Genomic DNA, 27,946 nt, shown 5'->3' with positions numbered 1-27,946 from the left:
ATGTCAGTTACTACAATTGCAACTTTTCAGACTTCTCACACACATACACACGCATGTATATGCCTTGTCTCCAGAGCACATATAGGGACTCAGAGGAATCATGCATTGCATGTTGCATCTTGAAGCTGATGAGGTTTGTTTTGCAGTAAATATATTGAAACCAAAAAGGAAAAAAAAATACTAGTGTTCTCATTTTTAAATGAATGATGGATCCAGCTATTGTTGACTGAGCATCATCACAGTAGAGTGATAATGATTTTTCCTACCCAATGGCACTTGGAAGAAAAGGGTGTTGGAGCCATATCCATATTTATGGGTGAAATATCAGGGAAGTGGGTATAAATCCAGCCACAACTTTCTTTTCTATAAGATAAGGTGGTCATGTGTGGCCCCCAGAGGCTCCAAGGATGATGCTGCTAAAATCAAGCTGTAAAATTACAATTTTCAAGAAAGCCACATTGTCTCTTCTTTTTTGTGATGTAAGAGGTCAAATAGATCATACACACTTCTTCTATAACTTCTTAGCTGAAAAAGGGTTGACAATTTAACCCCCATTCACCTGGGATGTCAATGCATGACTGCCATATAGTCCTGCAGATTTTGGAGGTCAACATAATTTGGGGGAAAATGCTACCTTGGTCTCAGGTCTTAGAGGCTATTTTGCTCCCATCCATTTCTGGTGTCTCTTCTGTCTCTCAGTATGAAACAGCTTGACAGGAAGAGGGTTTTTAATGCTGATGTTCATGTCCATTATTTTTTTAACTTGCCAAAACTATTGCTGTTTTCCCAATCTGCAAAATCACTCTTTATATATGGGTCATTTACATAAAACAACATGAGCTGGCTGCACCTGGAAAAGCTGCTGTGCTTCTATTATTATTTAATCACTCACCAAGCTGCTCATTTAGAGCTATGCATGTTGTTTTCTGCCCTGTGGGCATAAACCAGCCACTCTCTTATTGGTCATCGTTGTCTTTAAGTCTCCTGCTTAAGGAAGGAAAGAGAAGAAATCAGAAGGTAATTTCTTCTTTCTTTGTGTCTGAAACTGAATAATAATGTCCTCAAGGAATTTCAGCACTTAAATAAAACATTCATTTCATAACGCTGGGGGCTATTTTTAATCGCACTGTGCTTCTTCAAACATGCCTTCCCTTGAGCCCAGAGCATTAAACTCTATGCTAATATCACCCCATGTCTTTTATTTCCAGTAGTTTTAAAACCTCATTATCATTATTCATCTTGGTGAAAATCAGATGCTTCGCAGACTCAGTGGCCTTCCTTTCATCCCTTCATTGGCATCCGGTGCCCTTCTGTGATAGTGCACTATAAACACCATCAGTGCTACATGAGAAGAATCAGACACATTTCACAAGGAGATACTTCTGTAGCATTAGAAGTCAGTTCAGCTTCAGACCTAAAGCACTTAGGCATTTGCTCCTTGTCTTTATATGAGTCCTGTTTCTTCATCAGTGAAACCAAAGCTAGGTGTGTTGAAATCAAAGGGAAAGGCATTTGAATTGTGCTCAGGGCATGTACAACTTTTTCTTTGGCTTCATGACTTGGAGAAGAACGTGAGTGGTACATATCAGTACAATATGGACTTTTCCTCCATTGGCTTCATGCTGGGGATCGAAAATCCTTTGCACTCACTAGGTTTCCCAAGCATTTTCAGAGGCAGCGTTCCCACAGATGCAAGTTATAGCAGCCAACTTCACGGGGGCCAAGGACTTGCTTTGGCTTTTGAGTTGCATAGTAGAGTTCCCCTTCTCCAAAATCAGCAGGGCCTGGTCAAAAATGGCATACAGCAAGAAGAAGAAATGGTTTCTCTATGCAAGAACCATTAAGGAGTACTTGCAGAAAAAGATTACACAGCCCAGAGACTGAAGCAAGCATGAGAAAGAAACTCAGAATAATCCCACCTTGATTTTGTTTAGTATAAGACTGGATAGTAAGAAAATTGGTCAGGCTTTCAAGACTCTGTTATTATACCCTACAACAATAAAATAACATGTCTGGAATCCCTACTTCCTGTTGCTTGATCTGGTCTACCTCTAACAGTTGATATCTGCTGTAATGGTAATGTTTCACAAAAATATTTTCTAGCGCAACCATCCTGTTTTGGTCAGAGAACATCTAATTCTGCCATTAAAACTGAACATTTTGTTTTAATAGATCAACACTCTAAGTTAAAATGGTGGGAGAGAGAAATGAATTGCAGATTATCTGATTGCTTTAAATATGCCTGTAGATTCCTCTTTTTCATCTGCAAGGTTAGAAGATAGTAAATGACAAAAATATATTTCTTAAATATTGTTTCTGGCTACATATTAAAATGAGGAGTCTTAGTCCCCTAAGACTGATTTTGTTCATTTTCATCTCTTAAAAAAAATGCTGTAGTGTCAATATTTGCTGAATTGGTTTAAGAGGATTCACACAGAGGCAGACAAAGATTTCCTAAGGCATCTGGAAACTGCAGGAGAGAAAAGAGAAATTTGTGGAATCATAGGATCAAAGCAGAGTTTTTAAAATTATATTTCCAGCTTTACCACTACCATACAGATGCACAATTTTTAAAAAAGTTAACCATCTGTTACACATATATACTAACGGCATGAACCAGCAAAAGGCCTACAGTTATGAATAGGTGACAGGAATGTGTGTGCATGTGTGTGCGCTTGTACATGCAAAGGGAAGATTTTATATATTTTAGAATTTTAAGAGTCTGCACCCCTAGGAAAGATCCCTGTTCTTGAAGGCAGAGTCATTGAGTATCAATCATGATAAGCTTTACTTTGAGCCAGTCAATCATTCGCTCTCAGCCCACCCCATCTCACAGGGTAGTCATTGTAGGGAAAATAAGAGGCAGGAGTACTCCACCTTGAGTTGTACACATAAATGAGTAACTTCAGACCAGTTGTGGTCATCTCACAATTGGATTATTGCAATGTGCTCTACATGGGGCTGCCCTTGAAGACCACCCGGAAGCTACAGCTGGTTCAAAATGCAGCAGCGCAAACAGTAATAGGTGCCTTTCGGTGTGCCCATGTGTCACCGCTGCTACATGAGCTGCATTGGTTCCAAGTTGGTTTCTGAGTGCAATTCAAGGTGCTGGTTGTTACCTATAAAGCCCTGTATGGTGTAGGGCCTGGATATTTGAGGAGCTGATTGTCTCCAATTGTTTCTGTCCACCTGGCACATTTTGACAGAGTAGGTGCACTCCAGGTTCCCTCTATTAAACATTGTCATCTTGTGGACCAAGAAATGTGCTTTCTCTGCAACAACCCCCACCCTCTGGAACAGCATCCCCTGAGAGATAAGGACTACACCCTCTCTCCGAGGGCTCCAGAAAGCTCTGAAAACCAAGCAGTGGGCTTTTTTCCATACTATCTATGGATTCCATGGATTGAATATGGCAGCTTCTATATGCGTAGCAAGCACTCTAACATTCTGCAACATATCCTACAATTATCTTTGTTTACTTCTCATATGAACCAAAGTGCTTTTTTCCCCAAACTCCTCAGCAATCTAATACTATAATGAGCAGCACATTCTCAAAGAAACATTCAAAGCTTGGAAATCTATTTTCACTTTCAGCTTGCCACCAAGCAAGTGTACAGTTTCCAAATCTTTCAGACCAGCAGAGCTTTCGTGCTTCTTTGTTGTAATCTACTAGCCATCTAGGAAAGTCCCTTTCTCCACTTATTTCCTTCTCCTTGATGAGTTGTAATGTAACAACAACAACAAAAAGATAAACATGGTCATACCTTCAAGGTCTTTCGGGAAGAGGGGAAAGGTTGAAACGTTTTCAGACATTTCTGATTGGAAGGGTGTGTCCCATGAGACAATAATGTGTTGATTTAATTCCTCTCAGACCAAGGCCAACTACAGTATCAAAATGGTAACCATTGCATATTTTAAGAGCTGGTAAAATTCTAAAGTATGCCACCATCCCAAACTCATAGTAGTCTACATCAAACTTTTCCCCACTTTCAATTGTCACTTGGGATAGGTAGCCAGAGAGCACATGGAGGAAACAGAGGCTGTTAATATTGTAATCAGTATTCCATCTGCCATAACTTCCTATCTGTATTCTAATAAATTGTATTGCATTTGTCACCAGTAAACTGCAACCAGACCAATCGTAATTGGTTGAATATTGGAGATGGGGAGAAAAATCATTGGAGCAAATCCTGCCTCCTTCTTATATACATTCAGTTGTATAAGAACAGGCGCTGTGGGTATATAAATAATCAGTTTTGTCTGGGATTTTGAGTAAGACTTTTAAGTGAACACATGTATGGATTTTCAGGTGAAGTTTAGAAGTTGTGCTCTCTCTTTTTTCTAGGGACTAAGAAGTCTAGTCAGTCATCATTAAAAATTTATTTCACCAATTTACTCTAAGAGGAAATAACTGCTGGAGATTTAATCATTAAAAAAAAATAAATGACAGATATATAGGTTAATTAGCAAACATGACTGGAACTACAGATACTTAATGAATAAAGAAAATAATGCTTTTTTGCCAGCTTAGTGTAGATGTGCATGCATGTCTGTATGAGGGAGAGATGAGTTTCTTTGATTATGCAATCTGCTTGATCAGTTTTTAAAATATGCAAGTAATTTATTTATTTTTATTGTCAAGAAATGATACATTGGTATGAATTGATGTGCTCTACCACTGAGCCACAGTCCCTCTCTGACAGAGGCCAAAATTATTCACTAAACTGTAGAGTTCAGAGACAAGAAATCTAATTTGTTGGGAGATAATGTCTGGTTGTATATTTTTATGGTGCTTGAAAAACCTGCAAATTCTTTTTGACCAACGACAACAACTGGACAATGTTCTAGCCAAAGGTATCCACAGAGGAGTTAATGAATCCAAGATGGCAAATGCAACCACATGGTCAAAGCCCCACCCCTTTTTGACATGCAACATACTTTAAAAAAGGGTAGGGCTACAATCAAGTGGGTATAACCACCATCTTGACTTTTTTGTCTTTCCTCAGGACACCCCTGGTTGTGTGATACAAAAATCTATCATACAGCTGTCATATCATACTTCTTTGAAAGCCATTTCTTGTCTCTAGCAGTATTGAGATACTATAACCCTTTTCCCAAAATTCAGTTTATAGTGTCAACCAGATCTAAATTGCTTTACTGCAATGACTGGAAAAACTCTAATATAGTGTACAATTAATGAATTAAGTTTAGTTTGCTCAGAGCTGCTGAGTTTTAAACCTTTCACCTTGTGAGAATTGGACAAGGGTGCATTCTGGTTTTTTGGGCTCTTTTCCCCTCCAGTCAAAATAAGAGTAATTAAACTTAATACAAACCTTCTTTCTAAAAAAACAAAAACAAAACCAACCTCCCCCCCCGCCCCCCCAAATCTCTTTAAGGGAAGCAAAAGAGGTTCATTTGTTTTCTAGCAAATTAATCTTACAAAGGGAATCTTCCATAGAAAATCAATAGTTTATAATAAAAACTTAAAACTAGAATTAAGAGGGGATTTTCTTTGCAGTCTCACAGTATAAGCACGTTTTTGTATAGATAAAGCTAAGATCTCCCTATTTCTACCTATTCTTTGTTGGACATGCATTGTAGACACAGGCATCATAACAAGCCACACTGATATCAATGACTGGTGCATCACATGATATCATCATGCAAATAAAGTAATTATGTAATTTTCAGTTCATCAAACTGATCTCTTAAGCAAGTACATAAGTTGCATCATTTACATGATGATGTCATGAAGCATCTGTCATCATTTGCTCCCCACATGGACACCCATGCCTGGAGTTGTTATTCAAACTCCCATTCCCTCCAGAACCAAAACTGGAGGGCACATCAATTCATATGGGATGCTGAAAGTAGATGGGGCACATTTTGCCCAACATACAGAAACAGGTTATATTTTATTGACTTGGGGACAGACTGCATTTCCTATTTAAGCATGCCCCATTCCTCTTTGAGCCTCTCCATGCTTCACTAGCAGCTTCCTGCCTTTACAGAGTCATGTTTCTTCTTGGTTGCATCTGGGACAAGCAGGATTTTTAATACTTGTTTATTTTACTAGCAAGCCCATTTTTGCCATTTGTTTCACATCCTCTACATAGCAGGAATTTTTGCTTGTATTTTGGTTTAACTTGGCTTGGTTTTCTGGCCAGTTAATGCTGCAGGTTGTGTGTTCAAATGCTAAATAGGAACAGGTTCATCACAATTTGGCAGGCATTATGCACATTCAGAAGGAATTGAATGAGTGCTCAGAAATGTTAGGGAACTTCTGAAATTGTCCAGTCAGGGCTGTGAGACCTCTGGGTTTGAGTATGGGGAAAATTTAATGTGTTTCACTTTGGGATATAATCATTTTTTAATTCTTCTCCCTCTGGCTGACTTCAGAGGGAGCCTCAGTATGCAGATGAGTAGTCTGTATTTCTGTAATCTATTTTGCATCCTATTTTGCACCAGAGGCAGTGTCTTTATGAAGTCTAAGAGGTTTGTGGATTCTTTTGTGCTTGCTTCCTTTCATTTTAAATCAGATTGTAGCAGCTACACAATATGGCATAAACCATGCAGGATAATCATTCTTTCTCAAATGCCCAGGAATCTCATATTGTGTTACTGTTTTTAGGTAAAATAATAATACTAATCGTTATCCCTGTGTATCTTTGGATCAGTCATTCTGTACGTATGAGTGTAATGCCTCCTGTATCTTCACCCAAGCACTGCTTGTGCCTGTTTCGAGTTGCTTGAAACTGTAAAAGAAAAGGCGAGAAAAAATCTGAGAACCCTTGTCCACCCTATACGTAGATCTAGAGATTTCTTCATTTAAAATTCATATGGAAATGGGACAAAATGGCATTTGATTGGGGTAATACATGGGCATGGAGGCAACCAACCTAATCCATTTGCCATCAAAAAAGACTTCCCCAGCTCAGAATCCAAGTCTCTTAAAGTGCAAGGAATTGGAGCTACTGATAATAGCAGCAGCAACAACACATAGAATATGACATCGTCAAAGAAAAACATCTCTGTTCCCCAGAATAGATGGCATCTGAAGAAGTTTATTCTGTTAACTGACACCAAAATGGGCCAGTTTCCTGACTCCAAATACCAAAATACTATTTTTAAAAATTCAGGAGAAAATAACACATTTTATGTAACTTTGTTACACTGAGAAATCTATCAATCCTCAAGCAAGCTAAAATCAGCAATAAAAATTGCAACTGCATACAGTGAATTTTTGAAGAACACAAATATTCTCACAGCATAACTGGCTGTTTAAGAAATTGGCTTTCTGGACTTAATCAATGATGTATCTTTAGACCTGAATCGATTGTCTCAAGATGAATCAGGAGAGCTTTGAAATTTGTTGATACCAAGGCTCAACCTTCTAAATATAGACAAACTTTTTTTTCCAGAAAAGAATTATTTCTACAAATCATCCTGCTCTAAAGTGGTGCCTTTCAGTTATGTTTGACCTCAGCTTTCACAATGCTGCGCTAGATGGTTGAAAATTATGAGTATTAAGATCCAACACAAAAGAATGACACCAGCTTTGAGATACAGCACTATGTATGTTGTAGAAAAAACTGAAACTCGATAAAAACATATTCATAGGAATTTGTACACATTCCCAAATATATGTAGTTCTGTACATGAGTCTGCTAATATATACATATTCACAAACAATTTTGCCTAATGTAATGAACTTGTCTATATGTATGTTTCCATAATGCACCCTTTTCTTTTTTGTATTTCTCTCCCATCAGTAATAAAGCCCTTAATTCAGCATGAAACCCTTTAAAAGAAATGTAACCTACACTGAACTCTTTGGTTAACTGATTATCAGTTTATCAAAGGATATCTATTTGCAAGAGAGCCAGCTATAGGAGATTTGTATGAATGCCCAGAAAGGAGAAGACAAGTGATTACGATTTTGGACTGAGTTTTTTAAGTCTTTATTCCACCATATGACACACTCACTAGGAGACTTTGGCCCACTTTTAGCCCATGCCTTCTAGCTTTTCCTCAATGGAAAGCAGAAGCCATGGAAATTCCCCTTTCCATCCAAGAAAGGTCATTCACAGACCTTCAGTGTGCAAATCAGTTGATTGACAGGCTACCTGGAACCAAGCACTGAGGGTATAAAATCCATGGTAAGTTGTGCAACATTTCTGAGAACCACTCATGGCCCACAGGCTGTGAGTTTCTCCATCACTCAAGAGCAGGACTGGATGAGAGTGGAACTAAACCCTCAGGGTCTTGCTTAGGATGTTTAAATGCCTAGGACTGATTGTCTAACTACCATACACACACCTGGGTTTAAATGTACCATTCTGTTTGTGTCATGGTTACAAATATATTTATTTAATAACCAGAGGCTTACTGCAGATAGTAAACATACCTGTTCAGGATCTTACTGTTAATGTACAATATATTAAGATAAATAAGCCATCTGAAGGCAAAGCACACCTTGCTTTCAACACCTTTTCTTTTAAATCAAATGTTTGTCAGGCTGAGCATCTCCACTGATCACAGTTGTGTTAAGAACAGCAGGGAAGATTGATAATACATCAGAAGTGGAGTCCTGAGCCATTGAGATACAACTCTACAGGTGACATTATGCATCAAAGCAACTGTGTGGGATCTTTGAAGGAAAGTTATTTCAAATGGCAATGCCTACTTCAGTGTAAGAGTGCCAAACTGAAAAGTCAAGCACAGAGCTGTATTTTTAAAAATACTCTAAAATAAATAACCTGTTAACAACACAGACAAATGTGTTCCTCACAGTGGGTGAGCAAACTCTAGTGCTTTTTCTGAATTTAGGAGACTCAATTTAGCTTTCCCAGCTCCAAAGTACAAGCCCCTGATGAGTAAAGTTGGGCACATGCTTAATAACTTTTTGTAAAGTTCGGGGAAGGCTGACCCTTAAGACTTGCTCCCTAAAGAAGTCTAAATATATTCCCTCCCCTTGTGACTCCTTAAGCCAGCAGACTATTGGGTTTAAGGATTGCCTGCTTGTCCTTCTTGCAAACTGTGCCCATCATCCAGCAATGTACTCATATATGCAGCACAGGACCCAATTTGCCCATTTTTTTTTCTCTGCTGCATACACCAATCCTCTTAAACTTATTCTTGCCTATTAAATGCATTTGCTTTAGTTTCTATGATGTTTCTATTTCTACATCCTCATTTTCTTCTCCCTCCTGCCTCTCTCTCTTGTGTCCCATTTATTTTTAAAAAACAGGCATTTTAATCAGTGAATTACCAGTGCTGTAATGAAATAGGAGTTACTACAATCCCCATCTGCTAAGTTGATTTAAAATAGTTGGCCTTTCATTACAAACGGTGTTTAAATCTACTTGCCATGAGATTTTAAGTCCATATTATTATTAAAACATTATGATTTATTTAACTAATTCAAGCAAAATCAACAGCAGAGGAAATGCAGTCAAGTGGGAGTGGGGGAAACCTGCAATCCTGGGAGCAAAATTAGATTAACCAAATTACTGGGAGCATAAGCAGAGGAGAATTACAGTCTGTGTACCGTACAAATAACTCTGTTAATATGATTGTATAATGCTACATTTGCTGTATTAATGTTTCTAAATATAAAAGGTTAGGAAGAGTATACTTGTAGGTCACATTATGTTTCTCTGACTTTCACATATGTGTGCCTTGAATATATATTATTAATGCTGAATCATTGTTCAGAGGAGCAAAAGAGAGAAGAATGAACAGTTTAAACATGAGATGATAAAAAACAAATTGCTGAAATGTTTTGCATGGATTGCAAAGTGCTGAAATTCCAGGGACTCACTGATACTTATATGTATTCCTAAAGCAATCTGATACACTACAAAAGACTGCAATAGATATATAATTGGAGATTTGTTAAGATGAAAAACTTGGTTAATCAAAAAAAGTCTATTACCGTTGACCATCCACTGGTTCTTTATACAGGATGGATTGACATGTGGTTTCTGACACAGCAACTACATTGATTTTATAGACTGAGTGAGTGTATCCACACTGGCCATTTTTTCCAGAACTGGCCCAACGGGTTCATTTCAGCCTTCTGTAGAACAGGATGAGCAACACACCATTTGCATATGCCTACCCAGCCCAATTTATAGAGCAATCAGAGCCCTCCAAATCATATTGCTGAAGCTTGGCAGCAATTTATGACAATGTGATTTTCTTTTCTTTTTTCTCCCTCTTTTTTCATAATCTAAGCAACAGAATAGATGTCTTAAGCCTCTGAGAGGCATGGGGCAAGAAAAAGGGCAACCAACCCTGGGGGTGGCTAGCACCTTGAAGATGCTCCCATATGTTAACATCTTATCGATCACCAGCATCTCGGAAGATATTATTATTTATGTACGTGTTTGGTTTTACTGTATTTTTATACTGTTTTTATTGTATTTTAATTAAATATTTATTTGTTGTTTTATTGTAAACCTCCCAGAGTCACTTCCTCGTGAGATGTGCAGTGTCTAAATTCAAAATATAAATAAAATAAATAAAATAATCGTTTCCATCCCTTGAAATTAAATGGGCCTAACATTTCAGCCCTATCCATCCCAATGATATTATCATCTCACTGTCACATGGCACTCCTCCCTCTGAGGCTGAAAATTGCACACATGCCTACATGAGCCCTTAGTCCACAGAAGTGGCCCAACCATGTTGTGAAATCGAAATGATGCCTTGGCCAAGTGGTGGCATTCCAGTTTTGGCCTGATGAGCTCCTCTCTGGATTTGACTTTCAATGCAAACACAGCCTCATCATTGTGGACTGGCAGATGGTTATTGATTCCTCTGTCACAAGCAAGTAATCCATGACAACATTTGACAAAAGTTGATCATCCTTTCTTGTCCTTCATGTTGTTCTATTTTCATAACTGTCCTACAGTCAGAGACCTTTCAAAAAGATCAGGTTCCATACATCAGTTATTCAAGAGGAGGACAGGAGCTCACTCTCATATCCAAATCAACCTGATTTGCTGATTCTATCGCTGCCATGCCCTACTATGGCCCAAACATGGGTATTGCACAGGGAGGCAAATGATGATACATCTGTGATGACACAGCCACATAAATGCTGTGATTCACAACCTGACACGAGTAAGTAATTGTGGCATTTCCATGCTTACATCATTGCACACCAATCTTCATTTTGACATGATTGAGTTTACTGCAGATACTGCTGAGTACAATGTTTCTCTCTAACTTTCAGTTTCTCTATCTGAATGTTATGAAGCAAACACAAGACTTTTGCTGAATTGTACCACTTCCTGTAGTTAACACTTGAGCTAGAATATCTCATATGGGCATTATTAGAAATCAGTTCATGATATTGAGACATTCAATGCTTATATGGATTTGTTTGTAATTATGCAGCTAGGGACTAATCACTGCCTGTCCTTTCCTTGGACCACTATGTAAGGGTATCATGTCTGGGCTACAAAAATCCAAATAACTGTTAGACAGCAACACAATATAGAGAGAACTCTAACTCTTTACTACCATCTAGCCAGATTTTGGACTTTTGTTAGCCAGATATAGCAGCCCTATCATTACGAGTTTTTTATTTCAGAGGGGTGTTTTTTTTTCCTCCATCAGCGTCCATGCTATCTCTAACTCTATCTCTAACTGATATACCTCTAACTGATAGCCAAGAAACATCTAGACCAGGACTCATGATTTCTTCCTCCTTGGACTTATGAACTCCTGACTTCTGGCCTGTAGGTACAACAACAACAAAAACCCCAGACTTGGATAAACTGCCCCAAAATGCCAACAGGGGCAGTCTTCTAAAGAATTAAGGTGTTAGAAGCATTCAGTAAAATCCGAAATGGGTGGCTAATGAGACTATAACCCTTCCTCACCATTTAATGAAAAATGTCATTAATTCTTCACAAGAGCACCAGTAATAATCATGATTCTGCTTCCTCCAGCATTGCTATCAGAACACTGCACATGATTTCATTGCCTTTGATATGTGTACTTCTGTCCAGTTTAGTTTTTAGTTTGTTTGTTGGCTTTAGGCCCACTGTGACAAAGGTAAAAAAGATTAAGTGGCTGTTTATATACTGACAGAGGAGAAAAATAAAGCAAAATTAAGACATTATCATGACAGCCATTTTACCCTTGTCAGCTTTCTTTATTCCATTATCCTTCTCCAGTTGCAAGCCATTAGGCTCCCCAAGCAGCTGCGGTGCATCTCTCAAGATTACCTGGTACATGACCAATCTGCTGCTTTATGTCATAGTAAAAATAGGGCCATGCCAAACAGCTGGTTCAGGTGCTTGCATGTCAAGTTGACCAGATGTTTTGACACATCCATTCCTCTGCAATAGCGGATGGATTACATTCTTCAGGTCTATCGCAACATCCCTCCTATTCCCCATGATTGTTTTATTAAGGAAATAATTTGATAGGTTAGACACCATATAATGAATACAGTGATGTCCATGACTAACAGGATGTGTAGTTGTGTGACTTTGTACATTAAAACCAACGAAAGAAGATCCTTGCTGCTTTCATGGCTACACTAAAGGACCTGAACAATGTACAATCTGCTATATGAATGTGCCTTTTCTGTACATTTATCAGTGCTTATTCAACACCTTGAGGCAAAAAGTCTTCCCTGTTGCAGTTCAAGGCCAGTAGGAGATAACAACCTTCCTAATTTTATTTCCTTCTTTTACAAACATTGTAGATAGCCTTTGGCACTGAATTCTTGAAGGCAAGTGAGAGCTATTTTTCACCCTTTTGCTGAAATGTTAAGCTCACACCTTCCCTTTCTTGTTGCAGGGGAAATGGCCACTCAGATGGATTTTTGAGAGGTTACAGGGCACAGAAGTATAGGGGAGGAGTGACTCACACGCGTCTTCTTGCCATTTCATCTTGAGAGTTTTAGCTCTAGACTCAGTAGCTATATAGCAGTGTTGTCCAAACTTGGCCACTTTAAGATGAGTGGACTTCAACTCCCAGAATTCCCCAGCCAGCCATGCTGGCTGGGGAATTCTGGGAGTTGAAGTTCACTCATCTTAAAGTGGCCAAGCTTGGACAACACTGCTATATACAGACACAGCTTTGAAGGACTTGGGATCTCTACCATTTAGTAGGGATTCAGAGGAGAACTAGTTTCCAAGTGCTTTTAATGTCTCAGCCTCTTACTAGTGTATTAACTAAGTTTGTTTAGTGTTTGCAGTATGCTGATGTATGTGTGATAAGTTCTTGTACTTTCTGAAGGGGAACAGCGATACTGAATCTCAAATGGTTTCAAACAACCATACATAGTATAGTGGTTATGCTGTGTAAGACTAGGCTGAAGTTGTCATAACCTAAAGATGGAGCGGGCATGTAAGCAGAGGACAAAAAGCCAGGAATCTTGTCTATGAGATCCCTTCGGGAAGGTAGATAAGAAGGAAGCAAGTTGTTAAGGAAACAAAGGACCTGAACCAGACAAAAGAAGTTGGGCCTGAGGACATGGAAAAAAACCTAATCCCAGCTAATCAACAAAGCAAGAACTTTTGGGGATAAAAGGGGTCCTGACGCCCACCCACTGCTTGAGTCATTTTTGGATCCAGACTTACCTTAAGGATCAGCATATTGTTTGTGTTATACGAAGTATTTACTAAGCTGTTCTATCTAAAGGAAGTTCCTTCCTTGGTAACTGATTTTGAACTCCAAAAAGAATAAAAATTAGCATTCTTCCTATTTTATTTAATGGACAAAGGAGCAAATCCATGAGATTCTTCAGTAGAACTCCATTCCTGTGCCCATTTTGAGGATATTATTATGTTGGACTAAGCCCTTTCCCTAAAGGACTTGTTGTCCTAAACTCACACAATCAGCCCAATTTGACTGGTGTGTTTTAAAAATAGAGTTAAACAAAGAATGCATTCTATCAGGATCCTCCCTATAAGATGGTACATTATTTTTCCAATTATGTAAATCTACAGTAGAGAATGGGTAATGGACAAACATAATTTGTGGTGCTTGTCCTAGTGCCAGTTGTTCATTAGGCAGGGTGCTTGTCTAAGGAGCATCATCCCTTTAAAATCTCCTGGTCTGGCCCTTTCCTGCCTCAGATCTAGAGGAGACAACTCCATTGAGCAGTTTTGAGTCTGGGTGCCATCATTCTCTAACCATGAGGGCATAACCTATGCAGGTGGTAGCAAGTTAAGCACCCGATCATCACATTGTAAATTTTGCAGTCGGGGGGGGGGGGAGTGGTGGCAAAGGGTTTACAGGGCTTGGTGGTGCATATGGCAGAAGAACCACATCATCTTCAGCTGGATTTCAAACTCCCTGCAAAATTTTTGGCTTAGTTTCCTTCTCTTTAACTATCAAAACTGGAGCTAATAATTTACATTTTTTCATCCTTGACTTATTCTTCCACATAGACATAAACATCTCAGCATACATATGTTCCTCCCATTTTCCATCCTTCTACAAAATAACATTAACTGCAGTATGGATCCTCCAGGTGGCCACCTACATCCATCCTCTAACTCATACCACCAGGCATTTTCACACAAACATATTAACTGGCTTTTGGTTAAGGGGTCACCGCCTCCCAGTTCCCTAAAGTTTAATAACACACATCCCAAGGGTGTCCCCCTTCTGATCCTTGCTTGGTCCTGACCCCATTTTGTTTGCTACCCATCTCTGCCCAAGATGTAATATTTCCCAGTTACTGGTTTCAGTTTATAGTCACACTCTTTTGCAACCTGCTGAGACACATGAGTCTCACAAGCCCCCCTTCCTTTCTACCCCAGGAATATTTCACCTGGATTAGGTGCAACTGAGGTGAATTCAATTCACAGTCCTGGTCAGCAGTCGGGTTTTGAACACAGGGATTTCAAACACACACCATTCAACTGAACCATTTAAGTGGAGTCCAGCCCCTCCAGACTTCCCTTTTTATGGTATCTGTGAGCTCTATCCCAACCTTGATACCCTGTCAAGGACTAGGGTGGACTTACTAATGAAAATTTTATCCAATCAAGGATACTCACTCCTCCGACGCAGTCAAAGGCGCTGGGATTTTGGTGAGCCCTACACCAAACCACCAGGCACAGTTTTCTTTTCAGAGATTTCCAAGGTTGGTGTTGCACCATTGAGACTTGGGGCGGGAATCAAGACCAGCAATCCCAGAACAATAGGTCCAATGTGCACCGACCACCAACGTTGATTCCCCCACCCTCCACAATCAGAACCAAGAGCCAGGCAAAGCTGTTAGGCAGGTCCCATCTAGGTTGCCAGAAAACTGTTGTCCCAAACCTTGGGCTCATTGCCTGACACACAATGTCGATTGAGCACACAAGACATGGAAATCTTTTTTATAATAGAAGAGAATGTCTGTAGCTCAGGGTTGAACTGTGGAATCCTTGGGGTTCTCTGAGCTTAGTGGTTTTCTTGCAGACATTTCATTACCCAACTAGGTAACATCTTCATGTTCTTCATGTTCAACATCTTCATGTTACCTAGTCAGGTAACAAAACATCTGCAAGAAAACAATCAAACTCAGAGAGCACCAAGGACACCGCAATCTTTTTTATAACTTTATTCTGTACAGAAAAAGGGCACTTGGGAATCTGTTTCCAAAGCAAGTATGCAGGCTCGCCTAAGGCATCAGATTTTAAACAGTTACAATCAGGAAATTATGTAAATTACAATCTCATTGGTGAGTACAATTAAAACACTCCCGAACAGGTGGGCACTCTTGGTGTTGCTGGGGAGGAATATGATTTTGTTGTTATCTATCTATTCCCATTGCACACACAACTGACCCTCAGTTTTGGGGGGGTTACTGCACCTGACAGATAAGACAAAGAGTCTTCAACAGGAAGAGGGATGAGCAACGCTGGCACCTGATCTGCCTCAACTCTTTCCCAGCAACAAGCAAAGGTCAATCTAAGACCAAACATGGTGTTTCCACTGCCTTCTGCTGCCTCCTTCAAATTGACCTAAGATCACCATTCCATCAGACTTACAGTGAGGAACTTGATTTACAAAATAAACAGTGGTTTTAAAAATCTAAAAAATGTTGGGAGGGAAACATAAGCAGAGGCTGTGTGAAAAATGCTAACAGGAAGAATAAATGGATTATAATTCCTGGGGAAAAGATTGGTATTTTTCTCCTCCATCATCCACACTTTTAGCAGCATACATTTTTAAAAAAATGTTTGTCCAAAATGCAGCGGTTATCATGAGAATTTAATTTGCATAGCCTAGATTTAAAGCCAGTACTGCAGAAGAGGAGAGAAAAATATTTCTAACAACATCCAGGAACACAGGATAGATCAGCTTCAGCACTTTTTTCATCATTAGAACAATGATATTATATTCCAGAGCAAAACTTGTCAGTGTTGTAAACTTGCAAGGTGGGAAGGCAGGTCTCAGTTTAGGATATTTGCAAGGGAGGGGTATATCTTTCTGCATATACAGGTTTCTTTTGTTAGGAGATCATGGGTGTGGGGAAGGAAGGACAGATAGATACAGGGTGTGTGTGTGTACACAAAGAGTAGATACCAAAAATATATAAACAGTTAAACACTATTCCCTGAATAATAACTGGGTTTGTATAAAGCTTGCAACTTTTGTGACCCACAGAGTCAAAATACCATTTGGGCATTTATTTGGGTCTTGCTTTGGAGGCTAAGGGTTGCCTTGTGTGAACCTTCACAATGTGTGATTTTAAATGCTTATGGCTGGCATTGCCATTTCCTTTGTCTCACAAATGTACAAAGGATCTACCTCCAAGGATCCCTGGGTGGACTTGGGATGCTAAAGAAAAAAGGAGGGAGGGAGGGAGGGAGGGAGGGAGGGAGGGAGGAAGGAAGGAAGGAAGGAAGGAAGGAAGGAAGGAAGGAAGGAAGGAAGGAAGGAAGGAAGGAAGGAAGGAAGGAAGGACATATTGCTGGATTATATGAGTGCTTTTGCAGCAGAACAGCCCTAACTTCTGAAGTGCATTCAGCATCTTAATGTGCTAAATTCATTGACAATTGAGAAGAGGAACAACTGATGCACTGCTATGCAAGCCAGATGACCTCCGTGATTATAAAAATTAGGCGGGCAGCAAAGCAATAGTAATAAATTACCATAAAATATACAAGCTTGATGGAAAGCATATTGTAAATAGGGCTGCCCTTATAACGAGCGTGCTTGTTGCTTTGTGACAGAAGAGCGGGTTTGATTCTCCAGTATTTACTCTTCATTTTCCCCTCTGTCCTTAGGTTCAACTAATCCACTATAACCATGAGTTATATACAAATGTCACAGAAGCTGCAAAAAGTCCCAATGGCTTGGTGGTAGTTTCTATATTTATGAAAGTAAGTATAGTAACATTTCATAAATGTTGAATTACATTCTGTTGGGTGATTTTAAGAAAGTAAGAGCATTGGTGCATAAGTCCAGTAAGTCTAAATGCAGCCCTTTTCAGTCGATACTCCAGATGTGTTGGTATTACGACTTCCAGAATCCCCATCCAGCAAGGGAATTGTAATTCTGTGGGCTATTTACAGAAGTGTGGACAATGGGGAAGGCAACTTTAATGACTGCCTACATTAAAAAATGGCCGGTTGTTTGGGGATCGCACTGTCATACTTTAGGATGCAAAGAAGTCATCTCACTTTGGAGTGAGATACAAACATTATACAAATCCATTTCCATCTTCTTGAAAGCACATGAATATTTTAGATGATGATGATGATGATGATGATGATGATGATGATGATGATGATGATGCTCTTCTGCAGATGCTCAGAAAACATCTCTGGTCTTTTTAGAGCCTTTTCATTTATCCCATTCCCATGCTTTTCTGTTCCCTCCATGCTTTATGCTTCTAGAATGGATTGTGACCTAGATTTTTTTGCAGAAAGGAGAGGGCCACCACTCCCCAGTGAGCTATCCAATGTCCACTGTACTAAACAATTTACATACATTTAGGGTAAAGGCAGACATAATATTTGGAAAGCCTTTCTTTCTGCATGTTCCTTTCTATATCCTTGGATAAGTTCTGAAAAACTGGATTTGTACATTTTTGGTACACTTCACTTGGCGCTGGAGGAAAAACTAGCTTTGGTGGGAACCTCCTCATTTGTACAGCATCTGCACATCACCAACACATCTTCAGCACTCAGAAATGCTGGAGCTGTCTTATAGCACCTTTCGGAATTTTAAAATAAAGTGAAATATAAATATCTAAACATGTGCATTTTTTAAAAAATCAATTAGAGAATAAAAATTGGGGTCACAGTCAAGAAAAGTATGAGACTCATTTTAAGAACTCTTTACATTTTGTGTGTTTTATTTTGAAATATTGTTTTTTAAAAATCCAATATTTTTATCTTTCTGCACATACAAAGATGTAACTGTAATTTCTTAAATGGATTTTCTTTTATGCTGCTTAGCATCCTTTCTTTACCTTAGGGATCAGCATATTATTTGCATTATACCAAGTATTTACTAAGGCGTTCTTGTCTAAAGGAAGTTCCTTCCTTAGTAACTGATTTTGAACTCTAAAAAGAATAAAAATGAGCATTCTTCCTATTTTATTTAATGGACAAAGGAGAGAATCCATGAGATTCTTCAGTAGAACTCCATTCCTGTGCCCATTTTGAGGATAGTCAGAGATATGAAGGAAGAAGTGGAAGCAGAACTTCAGCCTGGAAGCAGATGTATTCCAGTATCACCAGTCCTCAGAATATGTTGCCCAACACATACAGGGCTATCTCATATTTTCCAAACCAATGCAGAGCAGGTGGCAATCGGTTAAATTGTTTAATAGGGATGCATCTCAGGACAATCTTCTTCAAGAAGGCCTGTCACTCCATCGCAGTGAAGAGGAGAGTTGGAGCTGATCTGCATTACCAACAGTAGCCTCTGTACCTGCACTGCAGACACACGGAGCCTACCGTTGCCGAGTCCAGTGGCACAGCTTCTGCACTCCACTGCTTAGGAGGTGCTTCAAAGGGTTTTTTTGTTCAAATCCCCATTTAAGGGTAACACCCTTCAAAGACATGAGTCTGGCCACCTTGTTGTGTCCAAAGAGCTTAATCTTTCCCCTCCAACTGCTTTTTTCACCAACTGGCCATTTTGCTTCTAGTTTGGGATCTAAGAAAGGTATTGTTGTGCCTGGCCAAAGAAGAGATATGGGGAGAGATGCATTATAAAAGTGATAGGTGAAGGAAAATCTAAGCCAATCCTCCCCTGAGCTGCTGTTTTTATTTATGAGAGGCAGCTAGAATTTCAGATCTAATAATGGAACCAAAAGGTAATTCAGCTCTCACATTGCAGCAGTTAGCTGAGATGTTTTTTAAAAATGTAACTGTGGAGAGAATAGAAGGATATGCACACGCTCTGACCCAGCAATGTTGACAGGCATGTTATGAACAAAGACAGTGCATTTGGCTGAAGGTGGTTGTTGCATTTTGCATGATCGCAAATCCTCACTGCACAAGAGGATCACTGATTGCAGTGACCACCGAACCACATTCCTTATTCAGGGCTGGGGGCAGCAGGGCTGGCATATATGTCTCCGTGCTCAAATCATGATTACGATTTTTAACTGATTGGATGGGGCTAAAAAAGATTGTTTTTTCACAACCTTTTCTTCAATCAGATTGTTTCTCAGCACTTAAAAGGATCCTGTATATCCAAGTGATGAGCTGATATGCTCAGGATAGGCAGAACGCTGAAAAACAAATCTGTATTTGCCTTTTTTATTTAACATCTCAGGAGGTTGTTTCTTTGATTTAGAAAAACTTTGTATCACACTGTGTTGTCGAAGGCTTTCACGGCCGGAATACGATGGCTGGTGTGGGCCTTCCAGGCTGTGTGGCCGTGTTCTGGAAGTTTTGTTTCCTAACGTTTCGCCAGCATCTGTGACCGGCATCTTCAGAGGACAGAGGACCTGTCTGCGCTCCTGTCCTCTGAAGATGCCGGTCACAGATGCTGGCGAAACGTTAGGAAACAAAACTTCCAGAACACGGCCACACAGCCCGGAAGACCCACACCAGCCTTTGTATCACACTGTTTGAGTGCCCCTGGTCTACAACAGAAATTAATCCAATAAAAAAGGTCTATTCTTTTCATACTATCAGAACACTTCAGAATGTATTCCAAATGCTCCCCCCTCCATCCTGCTCTTTGGATAATAAAAATAAAGAGGGGGAAAAAAGAATAGAGAAAGGACAACGCAGGTGGGAATTGCATTCTGAAGACTTTCTTAGTACATTTTTGTTCTGAGTTATTCCTAGACTATATCGCATATTTGGCTGTCATGTAGTCCAAGCCCAAGAGTCAGCATGACAAGCGCTAGCTAATTCTTATATAAAATTCGTGGTCAGATTCCACTTTGGAACCTTCACTCTGTCTTGCCTTGAAGCATCACCACCACATGAAAATGTGACCAAGCGTTGTTCTAAATCAGAGCAGAGAACGGGGGAGAAACTATTTCAAAATGCAGCAGAAGAAGCCACAAAGAAGCAGATTCATACCTGGCCTCAAAGCAAGAGGGGAAGGGCTTCGTTATCTTTCTGGGGTAGTATTTTAAGGCCATATCAGTCATTGTCTTTCCTGAATGTTGGCTTTGGAAGAATGGTGTTCTTGACTGTGATTAGGCAGGAAGGTAGGTTGATGCCAAACCTCCTCCCCCTTCCTAAATGCTACAGCTAGAAATTGTTTTGAATCCACGGTCTATCCCACTATAACTGCAGCATAGATGAGAATGCAGCATGCTGTGATTTGAGGCAGAATATGTTACATCAAGCTGTGGTGACCATCAGAGCAGACAGGGTTCTGCTCCAGATTTTTGCCTCCATGAGAGCCTTTTAATGAGTCTGGAGCACGCTCCTTCAGCCTAGCCTACTCATATCCCCACAAAATAGATGCCAAGAGTCGTGATTCATTACCAGTCTTGCCTGAGTGGATTAAAAGGCATTCCTCATCCACAGCATAGCCATGTCACATTATGCCTTTTCCCCAATATTAGGTTTTCAGTTAAAATCAAAAACTAGAATGGCAAGAACTTGATGCAGCTCACACCCAGAGCCTTCGGAGTACAGGTCCCTTTCCTTTCTGTTTTCTCTTAGTCTGCACTGTCCAAAGTTATCCACCAGTACTCATCTCATCTGATTGCACAACGTCACCATTTTTTGCTAATTCTGTATTTGTCCCTTGATTCTCTTCCTCCTACCCACCCATCCTGGTAAATAGATTTTCCAAAAATAAGAGGTTTGTGGTTATTGCTTTTTTTTTCTTTTTGACAATGAATTCTTTCCATCACAGGTATCTGAATCATCAAATCCATTTCTAAATCGTATGCTTAACAGAGACACCATAACAAGAATAACGTATAAAAGTAAGTTTCTTTTTGACACCACATCAGTGGATAATGGGACGATCTTTCAATATATACACCTCAGATTAATTCCAAAAGCAAAAGTGGATAAAAGCATTTCTCAAAATTGCTATATATGCTTATTCTATAAGGCAATTAATCAGAGTTTTTAACAAGAGAAATTCAAGCATCTCCAAATGTTTTGTGGTAGAGGACAGAATTAATGAAACATATATTTTACTTAAATATCTTAATATTTATAAGGATTTTTGGTCTAAGCATTTGAAAGTGGTAATAGTTAAAACATGATTAAAGCCTAGTAAAATATGCAATAAAAATAATCACGGAGGTATTTTTTAAAAACTTACAGATACCACATAAGCATGAGTAATCCATTTACCCTGTTCTTATTTAGGCTCTAACTTGTGGCAAACTCATAATTGCTCTGAGTGTTTTCAACCATTCTGTATTATACAGTTCATGTAAACTGAGATGTCAAATGCAGGCACTGACATTTCCTGAGATGTAAATGTCACCATTATCCTTTGTCAGTCAGGACAATGGGCTCCTGCATTCCATGTTCCATTAGTTGCATAAATTCCTTCTTCTCCTGGGATTTGCTAACTACAGTTTGCTGTAATACCCAAATTGGCAATTTATGGTTATTGCTTTGTCTTGTGTCATTATTTCGTATCATGTCAGTTGCTATCAGCTGCTATTTGAAACTGTAGGATTCTGGAACTGAGTTCTTCCCTTCTTTAGCCATTGTTTGTAATTCACATAATCTTAGTTCTTCAAGTTAGACATCATCAACCAGGATATAGAGGGAAAAAAACCTATGTGCCTCTATCAAGCAGTGGCTTATCTTACTGAGCTTACACAGAGAGAAGGGGCAAAAAGAGTTATATCTTCATACAATGCACAATTGACCGGGGGATTAACTGCTAGCTGGTGCTGTGGAGTTTAATGTCATGACTGAATAAAAGCATGTAAAGTCAGTCCATGGGTAAATGGTAGGAATCAAATCATTACGATCAATGGGTTTATTCTTTCTCATGGTCAACTGATAGAGGGCTGAACTAGATGTTGAGCAGCAAACAGGGGCCAGAAGCCAAGTTAATACCAAATAGCAAAACAGGAAAATAATACGCCATTGGAAAGGAGAAGCAGCAGACAAGAGGTGTTTAAGTCAAGCCTGGACTCCCACATTCTGTTTAAGAGCTCCCCTAAATTACATTACTGAAATCCAGTGACAAAATCATAATATGTGTGTGAGAGGGTTATTTAGGGAAATGATACAGACTATGAACAAAAAAGGTTGTTGTCATCTTCCCTGGAGGCTTTCATTATACAAAAAGCTTAACAAATGTATTTCTTATCACTGAACTCATATCACTAAACCTATACTATACTTCCAATGTATGTATTTATGCCTATGTGTGCAGTGAAATGCTAAAGAGTCTTAGAAAGAGTCTCCTTTGTCCCCTGAGCTACAAACACAGTCTTTAGCCACCATTTAGCCACCTTGAAGATAGTTGGCTTCAGTTGCTATCAGCTGCTATTCTGAATTGCTGCTGAAGTGTTTGCTTTGCATGGTCTTTCAGTCTGACTTGGGGGTGGAAGGTAGATGCCTTTATCACCTCTGCTGAAATGGAGAAGCGGCTCAGCTTTGCTGTCCCTTTCAGCTCTTCTGATGTTGTTTGGTGGCATCCATGTCCGTTCCTCCTTCACCATCAGTCATCTGCCATGCTATTCTTTACTCTGCAACATCAGCTTTCTCACCTAACAAAAATCCCCACCCCAATCACTCAGGCGCTAACAGCATTTTCCTTTTATAATTGGAGCCCCAGATGTGGTCCAGGGCTCCTCCTGCTGTCTTAAAGTCACAGGGGGCGGGGAGTAACAAAGGGGAGGAAGGGCTCATGCTGACTCCTACAAGGCTGTCCTTCCCCAGTTTGGTGGCACAATATTTGGGGGAGTTTTGCAGAAATAAGAAGCAAAATAGATGCATTAAGACTGATAAGCTTAGCATACCATTTTTAGTTTTGAAGAAAATAGAACCTACCCTGTAAATAGTGCCACCTCTCCAATGATATTGCCATATTCCCTATGGAAGCCAAATTTTAATACAGTGCATCCTTCTGCTGTAAAAACATTGCCCGTCCTTGATTTAAACCTTCTCCATTCTGCTTTTCCTATTTGATCTTCCATTTCCATCCTTTTGCTGTTGTGTCATTGTAATAGTAAGAGTTGTTGTTGTCTGTATATTGGCGAGAAAACATCTCTGTAAAAAATGTCTGATAATTCTCCACTATAGTCATCAGAGGCATTCTGACAAGTCTTCCTGCAGACCGTGTTGTGCCACTCTTTTGCTTGGGAATCCAGCATGTAAGAAATATGCATTGGTTGAATTAATTGCTGGTTGATATAGTTGTTCTCCAAGAAGAATGACATGAGAACTCCCTTGAATAAGTGTCAAGGCATTTGCATTTATATTTCTCAACACATTTACACAGTTGCTGTGATGGAAGACATGAGCAGGGAGGATTCTGGAATGGAGCTTCAAGGTTGCCGGGAGGGGGAAGAGAGCTTTCAGGGAAAGCACCTCCTCAGCCCCCAGCCGGAGGGTAGGAAAGTCAAGAGAAGGAGACTGGCTCCTCCCTAAGGGCATCATGGTTATAGTTGCTGTTGTTGGGGATTAGAATTAGTCTGGCGAGATTCTGTCTATTAGGTGAAGGTAATAAAGGAGCTGAACTGATTCTGGACTGTCTTGCTGTTGTTCTTGGGCTGAACCTGACAGTTGCTCATGTTAACAAATTAATGATAGTTTCTTATTACATAGAAAGACCCAAATACCACATACAGGTAGTCCTCATTTAATGACCACTTGTTCAGAAACCATTCAAAGTTACAACAGCACTGAACAAGTGGTACTTACAACTGGTCCTCAAAGTTCCAGCTGTCCCAGCACCCCTGCAGTCATGTGGACATGATCTGGGTGCTTGGCAACCAGCTTGCACTTACAACAACTACAGCGTCCCGCAGTCACATTGCCGGGAGAGGGAGGAGAGCTTCCAGGGAAAGCAGCTCCTCAGCCCCCAGCCAGAGGATGGGAAAGTCAAGAGAAGGAGACTGGCTGCTCCCTACAGGCATCATGGTTGTAGTTGCTGTTGTTGGGGATTAGAATTAGTCTGGCGAGATTCTGTCTATTAGGTGAAGGTAATTATCACCATTTGCAAACTTCTCTGCGGGCTTCTCACAAGCAAAGTCAATGGGGAAGCCAGCAGGGAAGGTCGCAAGTTGTTTTGGTAAGTCACTTTCATTCCCCCCGCCTGGCAACACTTAGCCCCAGTCCCATTGCGCTTGTGCCACACCTCACCGGCCATCCGCATACCCTCCTCCACCCAGCAGCAGCCACTTACCTGCCTGCTGGCCTGCTTGCAAGCTGCCTGGGACTTGCTTAATGACCCACAATCCTCACTTAATGATGGCAACAGGGAGTGCCAGGATTGCCATTGCTAAGTGATGTGGTCATGTGACATCACACTTTACAACCGCATTGTTTAGCAATGGAAATTCTGGTCGCAATTACCATTGTTCAGCAAGGACTACCTGTAGTATGGGAAAAAAATATCCCTTTTCCCAGGGATCTATATAATGCTGGCAAAAACCATATTAGATTGCAATATCTAAATGTTTTTATTCTTTCTCATGTGAACTTTGAAAATACTGGGCCACTTTTCTGATCAAGCAGTAGATCTGACAAAATATCTCTGGTACAACTTCATGATATATCTTTTCTGGAATATGTAAGGGAGAAAAAATAAGTTCTGTCTGAGAGATTCTGACAGTCTGTACAATTCTAGATGGACTAGTAGTTAGACATTGTGTAAGGTACTTTCTGAGGTTCCTATTAAAGGATGTTCTTAGTCCAGTAACTATATCGGTAACTTTTATTTAGTATATCTCCCAATATTGGGAAATGTGTATCTAATTGGGGGCAGTCACAAAACTCATCTGGTATTGTCAATATTGTCACATAAATCTCAATTTTCACTAAATCTGAGGCATTCCTGGTATAGACAGATCACTCTCTGATTGTTTTTTAGCTCACTAGTGTCACCCCTCCCTGCAGAGAGACAGGGCCTATTTGATCAGCCTGCCCCAGATGACTGATGGACCCAGCAGGGTTCCAGAGTGAGCTTGGGGTTTTCCTTGAGGAACTAGTGGGCAGTTTGGCCAAGACCCTAGTCACTACCTGAAATGGGTGAGTGGCTGAGACCTTAAGTCGTATCACTCCTATGTGGCCTCTCCCTGTGCACCAATCCTGGGATGCACCTTGGTTTATGTTGGAAGAAGACTTGAAGTAAATCTGACCAGACATGAGTAAGAGTCCATATTAGGGATTACCTTGTGGTGATAAAAGTGGTGAAATATCAATATTTCTTCACCTTTATTGTGTCCGCTGATGGCTGTCCAGAGGTCCTGTTTAGGGTGACCTAGTCCCTACGGGGTAGGGAGGCCCCCCTGGAACATCTGCTGGGCCACTGTGAAGATTATTCAGGCTATCTGGCAGATAAAATCGCTCAGAGTCATTCTGCCTTGGAAAGTGACTGAGCAGGACAAGCTGAGGTGCCTGGGGCATGGTCTGGTAGTGTGAGTTTAAGCCAGTGACTCTGAGGAAGTGGACAGGGCTTTCTATGCTGTCAGCTCATCCACCTATTTACCAGACCTGGGTCTCTCCTGGGTCAGGGAAGCAGCCAGGGAGGTGATCTACACTTGGATCCATGCTGTACTGTCAGCCTCTTTGAGGTACCCCCAGAATTGATAGCTGGTCAGCTATCTGTGGACACAATAAGGGCGGAGAGGTATTGATGCTTCGCCACCCTTATCACCATGAGGTAGGCCTTAATTGCAGTCGTAACCCATGTTTGGTTGAGTTTGCTCCTCATTGATCTCCAGCGGTGTTCAGGATGTCTCTTAACCCATTTCATCTCCCTCAGCATTTCTATGAACCTCGGATAGTGATGGGATCCACAGGTAGGGAGAGGTTGCATGGGTGCAATCTGATCCAAGGCTTCGGCCACCCTCCTATTCCAGCTGATAAGCAAAGCCTCAGCAGGACCATGCAGCAAACCACCAGAAATAACCCCCAGTTTCCTCTGGAACCCATTCAGGTCCATCAGTAGCTGGGGACAAACCAGTTAAATAGGTCCCACCTCCCTGCGGTGAGGAGTAGCACCAGAGAATCCCATGGCCACCAGGGAATGATCTGATCATGACAGGGGGGTCACAGAAAATTCCCCCAATTCCAGATCACATTGTCACTGCTCCAATAAGAAAACCATATTAGGTGTGTGACCAGTGTCCCATTTTGGGCACTGGATGACCTGGGACAGGCCCATGGCTGTCATGGTAGCCATGAACTCCTGAGCAGCCTCAGACTCCACCCCAAGAGAAGGCAAATTGAAGTCTCCCAGGACCATAAGCCTGGGAAACTCCACTTCCAACCCTGAGATGGAATTGAGGAGCTCAGGCAGGGAGATTGCTACACAGCAGGGAGGCTGGTACAGTAGCAACAGTCCCAACTGATCCCTAGAGACTAACTTAAGGGACAGGGTCTCACATCCGGCAACTTGTGAAGCAACATGCCTAAAAACCATGAGACTCCCGGATGACAGCCACCACACCCCCATCCCTGCCCTGGAGTCTCAGCTGATGCCACACCCAAAACCCAACTGGGCACATTTCTAATAGGGGGATCCCCCCCTTCTGGACCCAGACAGGTCTCGGTAATGCATGCCAGGTTGGCCCTCTCCTCAGTGATCAAGTCATATATGAGGGAGGCCTTATTACAGGCCAACCTGGCATTAAGTAGAAGCAGCCAAAAGCCCAGCCTCTGTAGGCCTGCTGACCAGGTAATGCAGATGAGTACAGAGGGCTGGAACAAAACCCAGTATAAGGCACCAGGATTGTGTTTCCCGAGAACAGCCCGCCCCCTGTCTCCCGCCATACTGCCCCATACCCATCACCACCAAGATGCACTGACCCCCCCCAAGGCCTCAACATCCCCCAACCCAGGCCTCCTGGCTCCCAAAATTGGGGATCCCCACATCTTCCCTCCAAACTCAATAACCGTCTAACCAAGGGGGGTATCCAAGTCCCTAGGCACTTCAGCCATTGCTCTCAGCACCACAGGGAACTCTGATCACCGCCTCCTTATCAGGTGTCCATCAGCTCCCCCCATGCCAGCTGCTCTCACTAGGCTGGCCAGGAGTTACCATCCACACATGCACACAAAGCCACTACTCTCGTTAATTTGAGGACCTTCCTGGACTCACAGATCCTGTTTGATGAGCAGGTGGCAGCGGTGGCCAGGAAGGCCTTTGCCCAGCTTCATCTGTTGTGCCCTGTCCTCGATTGGGGGGGGGGGGCTTCACTCATGCCCTGGTCACCTCAAGTCTTGACTACTGCAATGCTCTCTACATGAGGCTGCCCTTGAAGACGACACAGAAGGTGGTCAGCTGGTCCAGAATGCAGCAACAGGGCAGTGATGGGCATGCCTCAGTATGCCCATGTAACACC

The 27,946-nt window shown here is 41.0% G+C and overlaps 1 protein-coding gene across 1 annotated transcript in view; it reads left to right on the top strand.

Moving 5' to 3' along the window:
* CA10 (carbonic anhydrase 10 (inactive)) overlaps window positions 1-27,946 on the top strand; it is a 364,325-nt gene that overhangs the window by 317,710 nt on the left and 18,669 nt on the right. Inside the window, exons 6-7 of the mRNA XM_088138547.1 lie at window positions 17,256-17,351; window positions 21,310-21,382. Of these exons, the coding sequence (XP_087994673.1) occupies window positions 17,256-17,351; window positions 21,310-21,382 (169 nt within the window). The remainder of the gene's footprint in view (window positions 1-17,255; window positions 17,352-21,309; window positions 21,383-27,946) is intronic.

The sequence above is a fragment of the Python bivittatus genome, unplaced genomic scaffold (genome assembly GCF_059951505.1).
Source record: "Python bivittatus isolate LINGU-HERP-01145 unplaced genomic scaffold, Pbiv_v1 ctg000220_np1212, whole genome shotgun sequence".
Lineage (NCBI taxonomy): Eukaryota > Metazoa > Chordata > Lepidosauria > Squamata > Pythonidae > Python > Python bivittatus.
The sequence above is the reverse complement of the archived record's forward strand: the minus strand, read 5'-3'. Positions and strand labels throughout refer to the sequence as shown.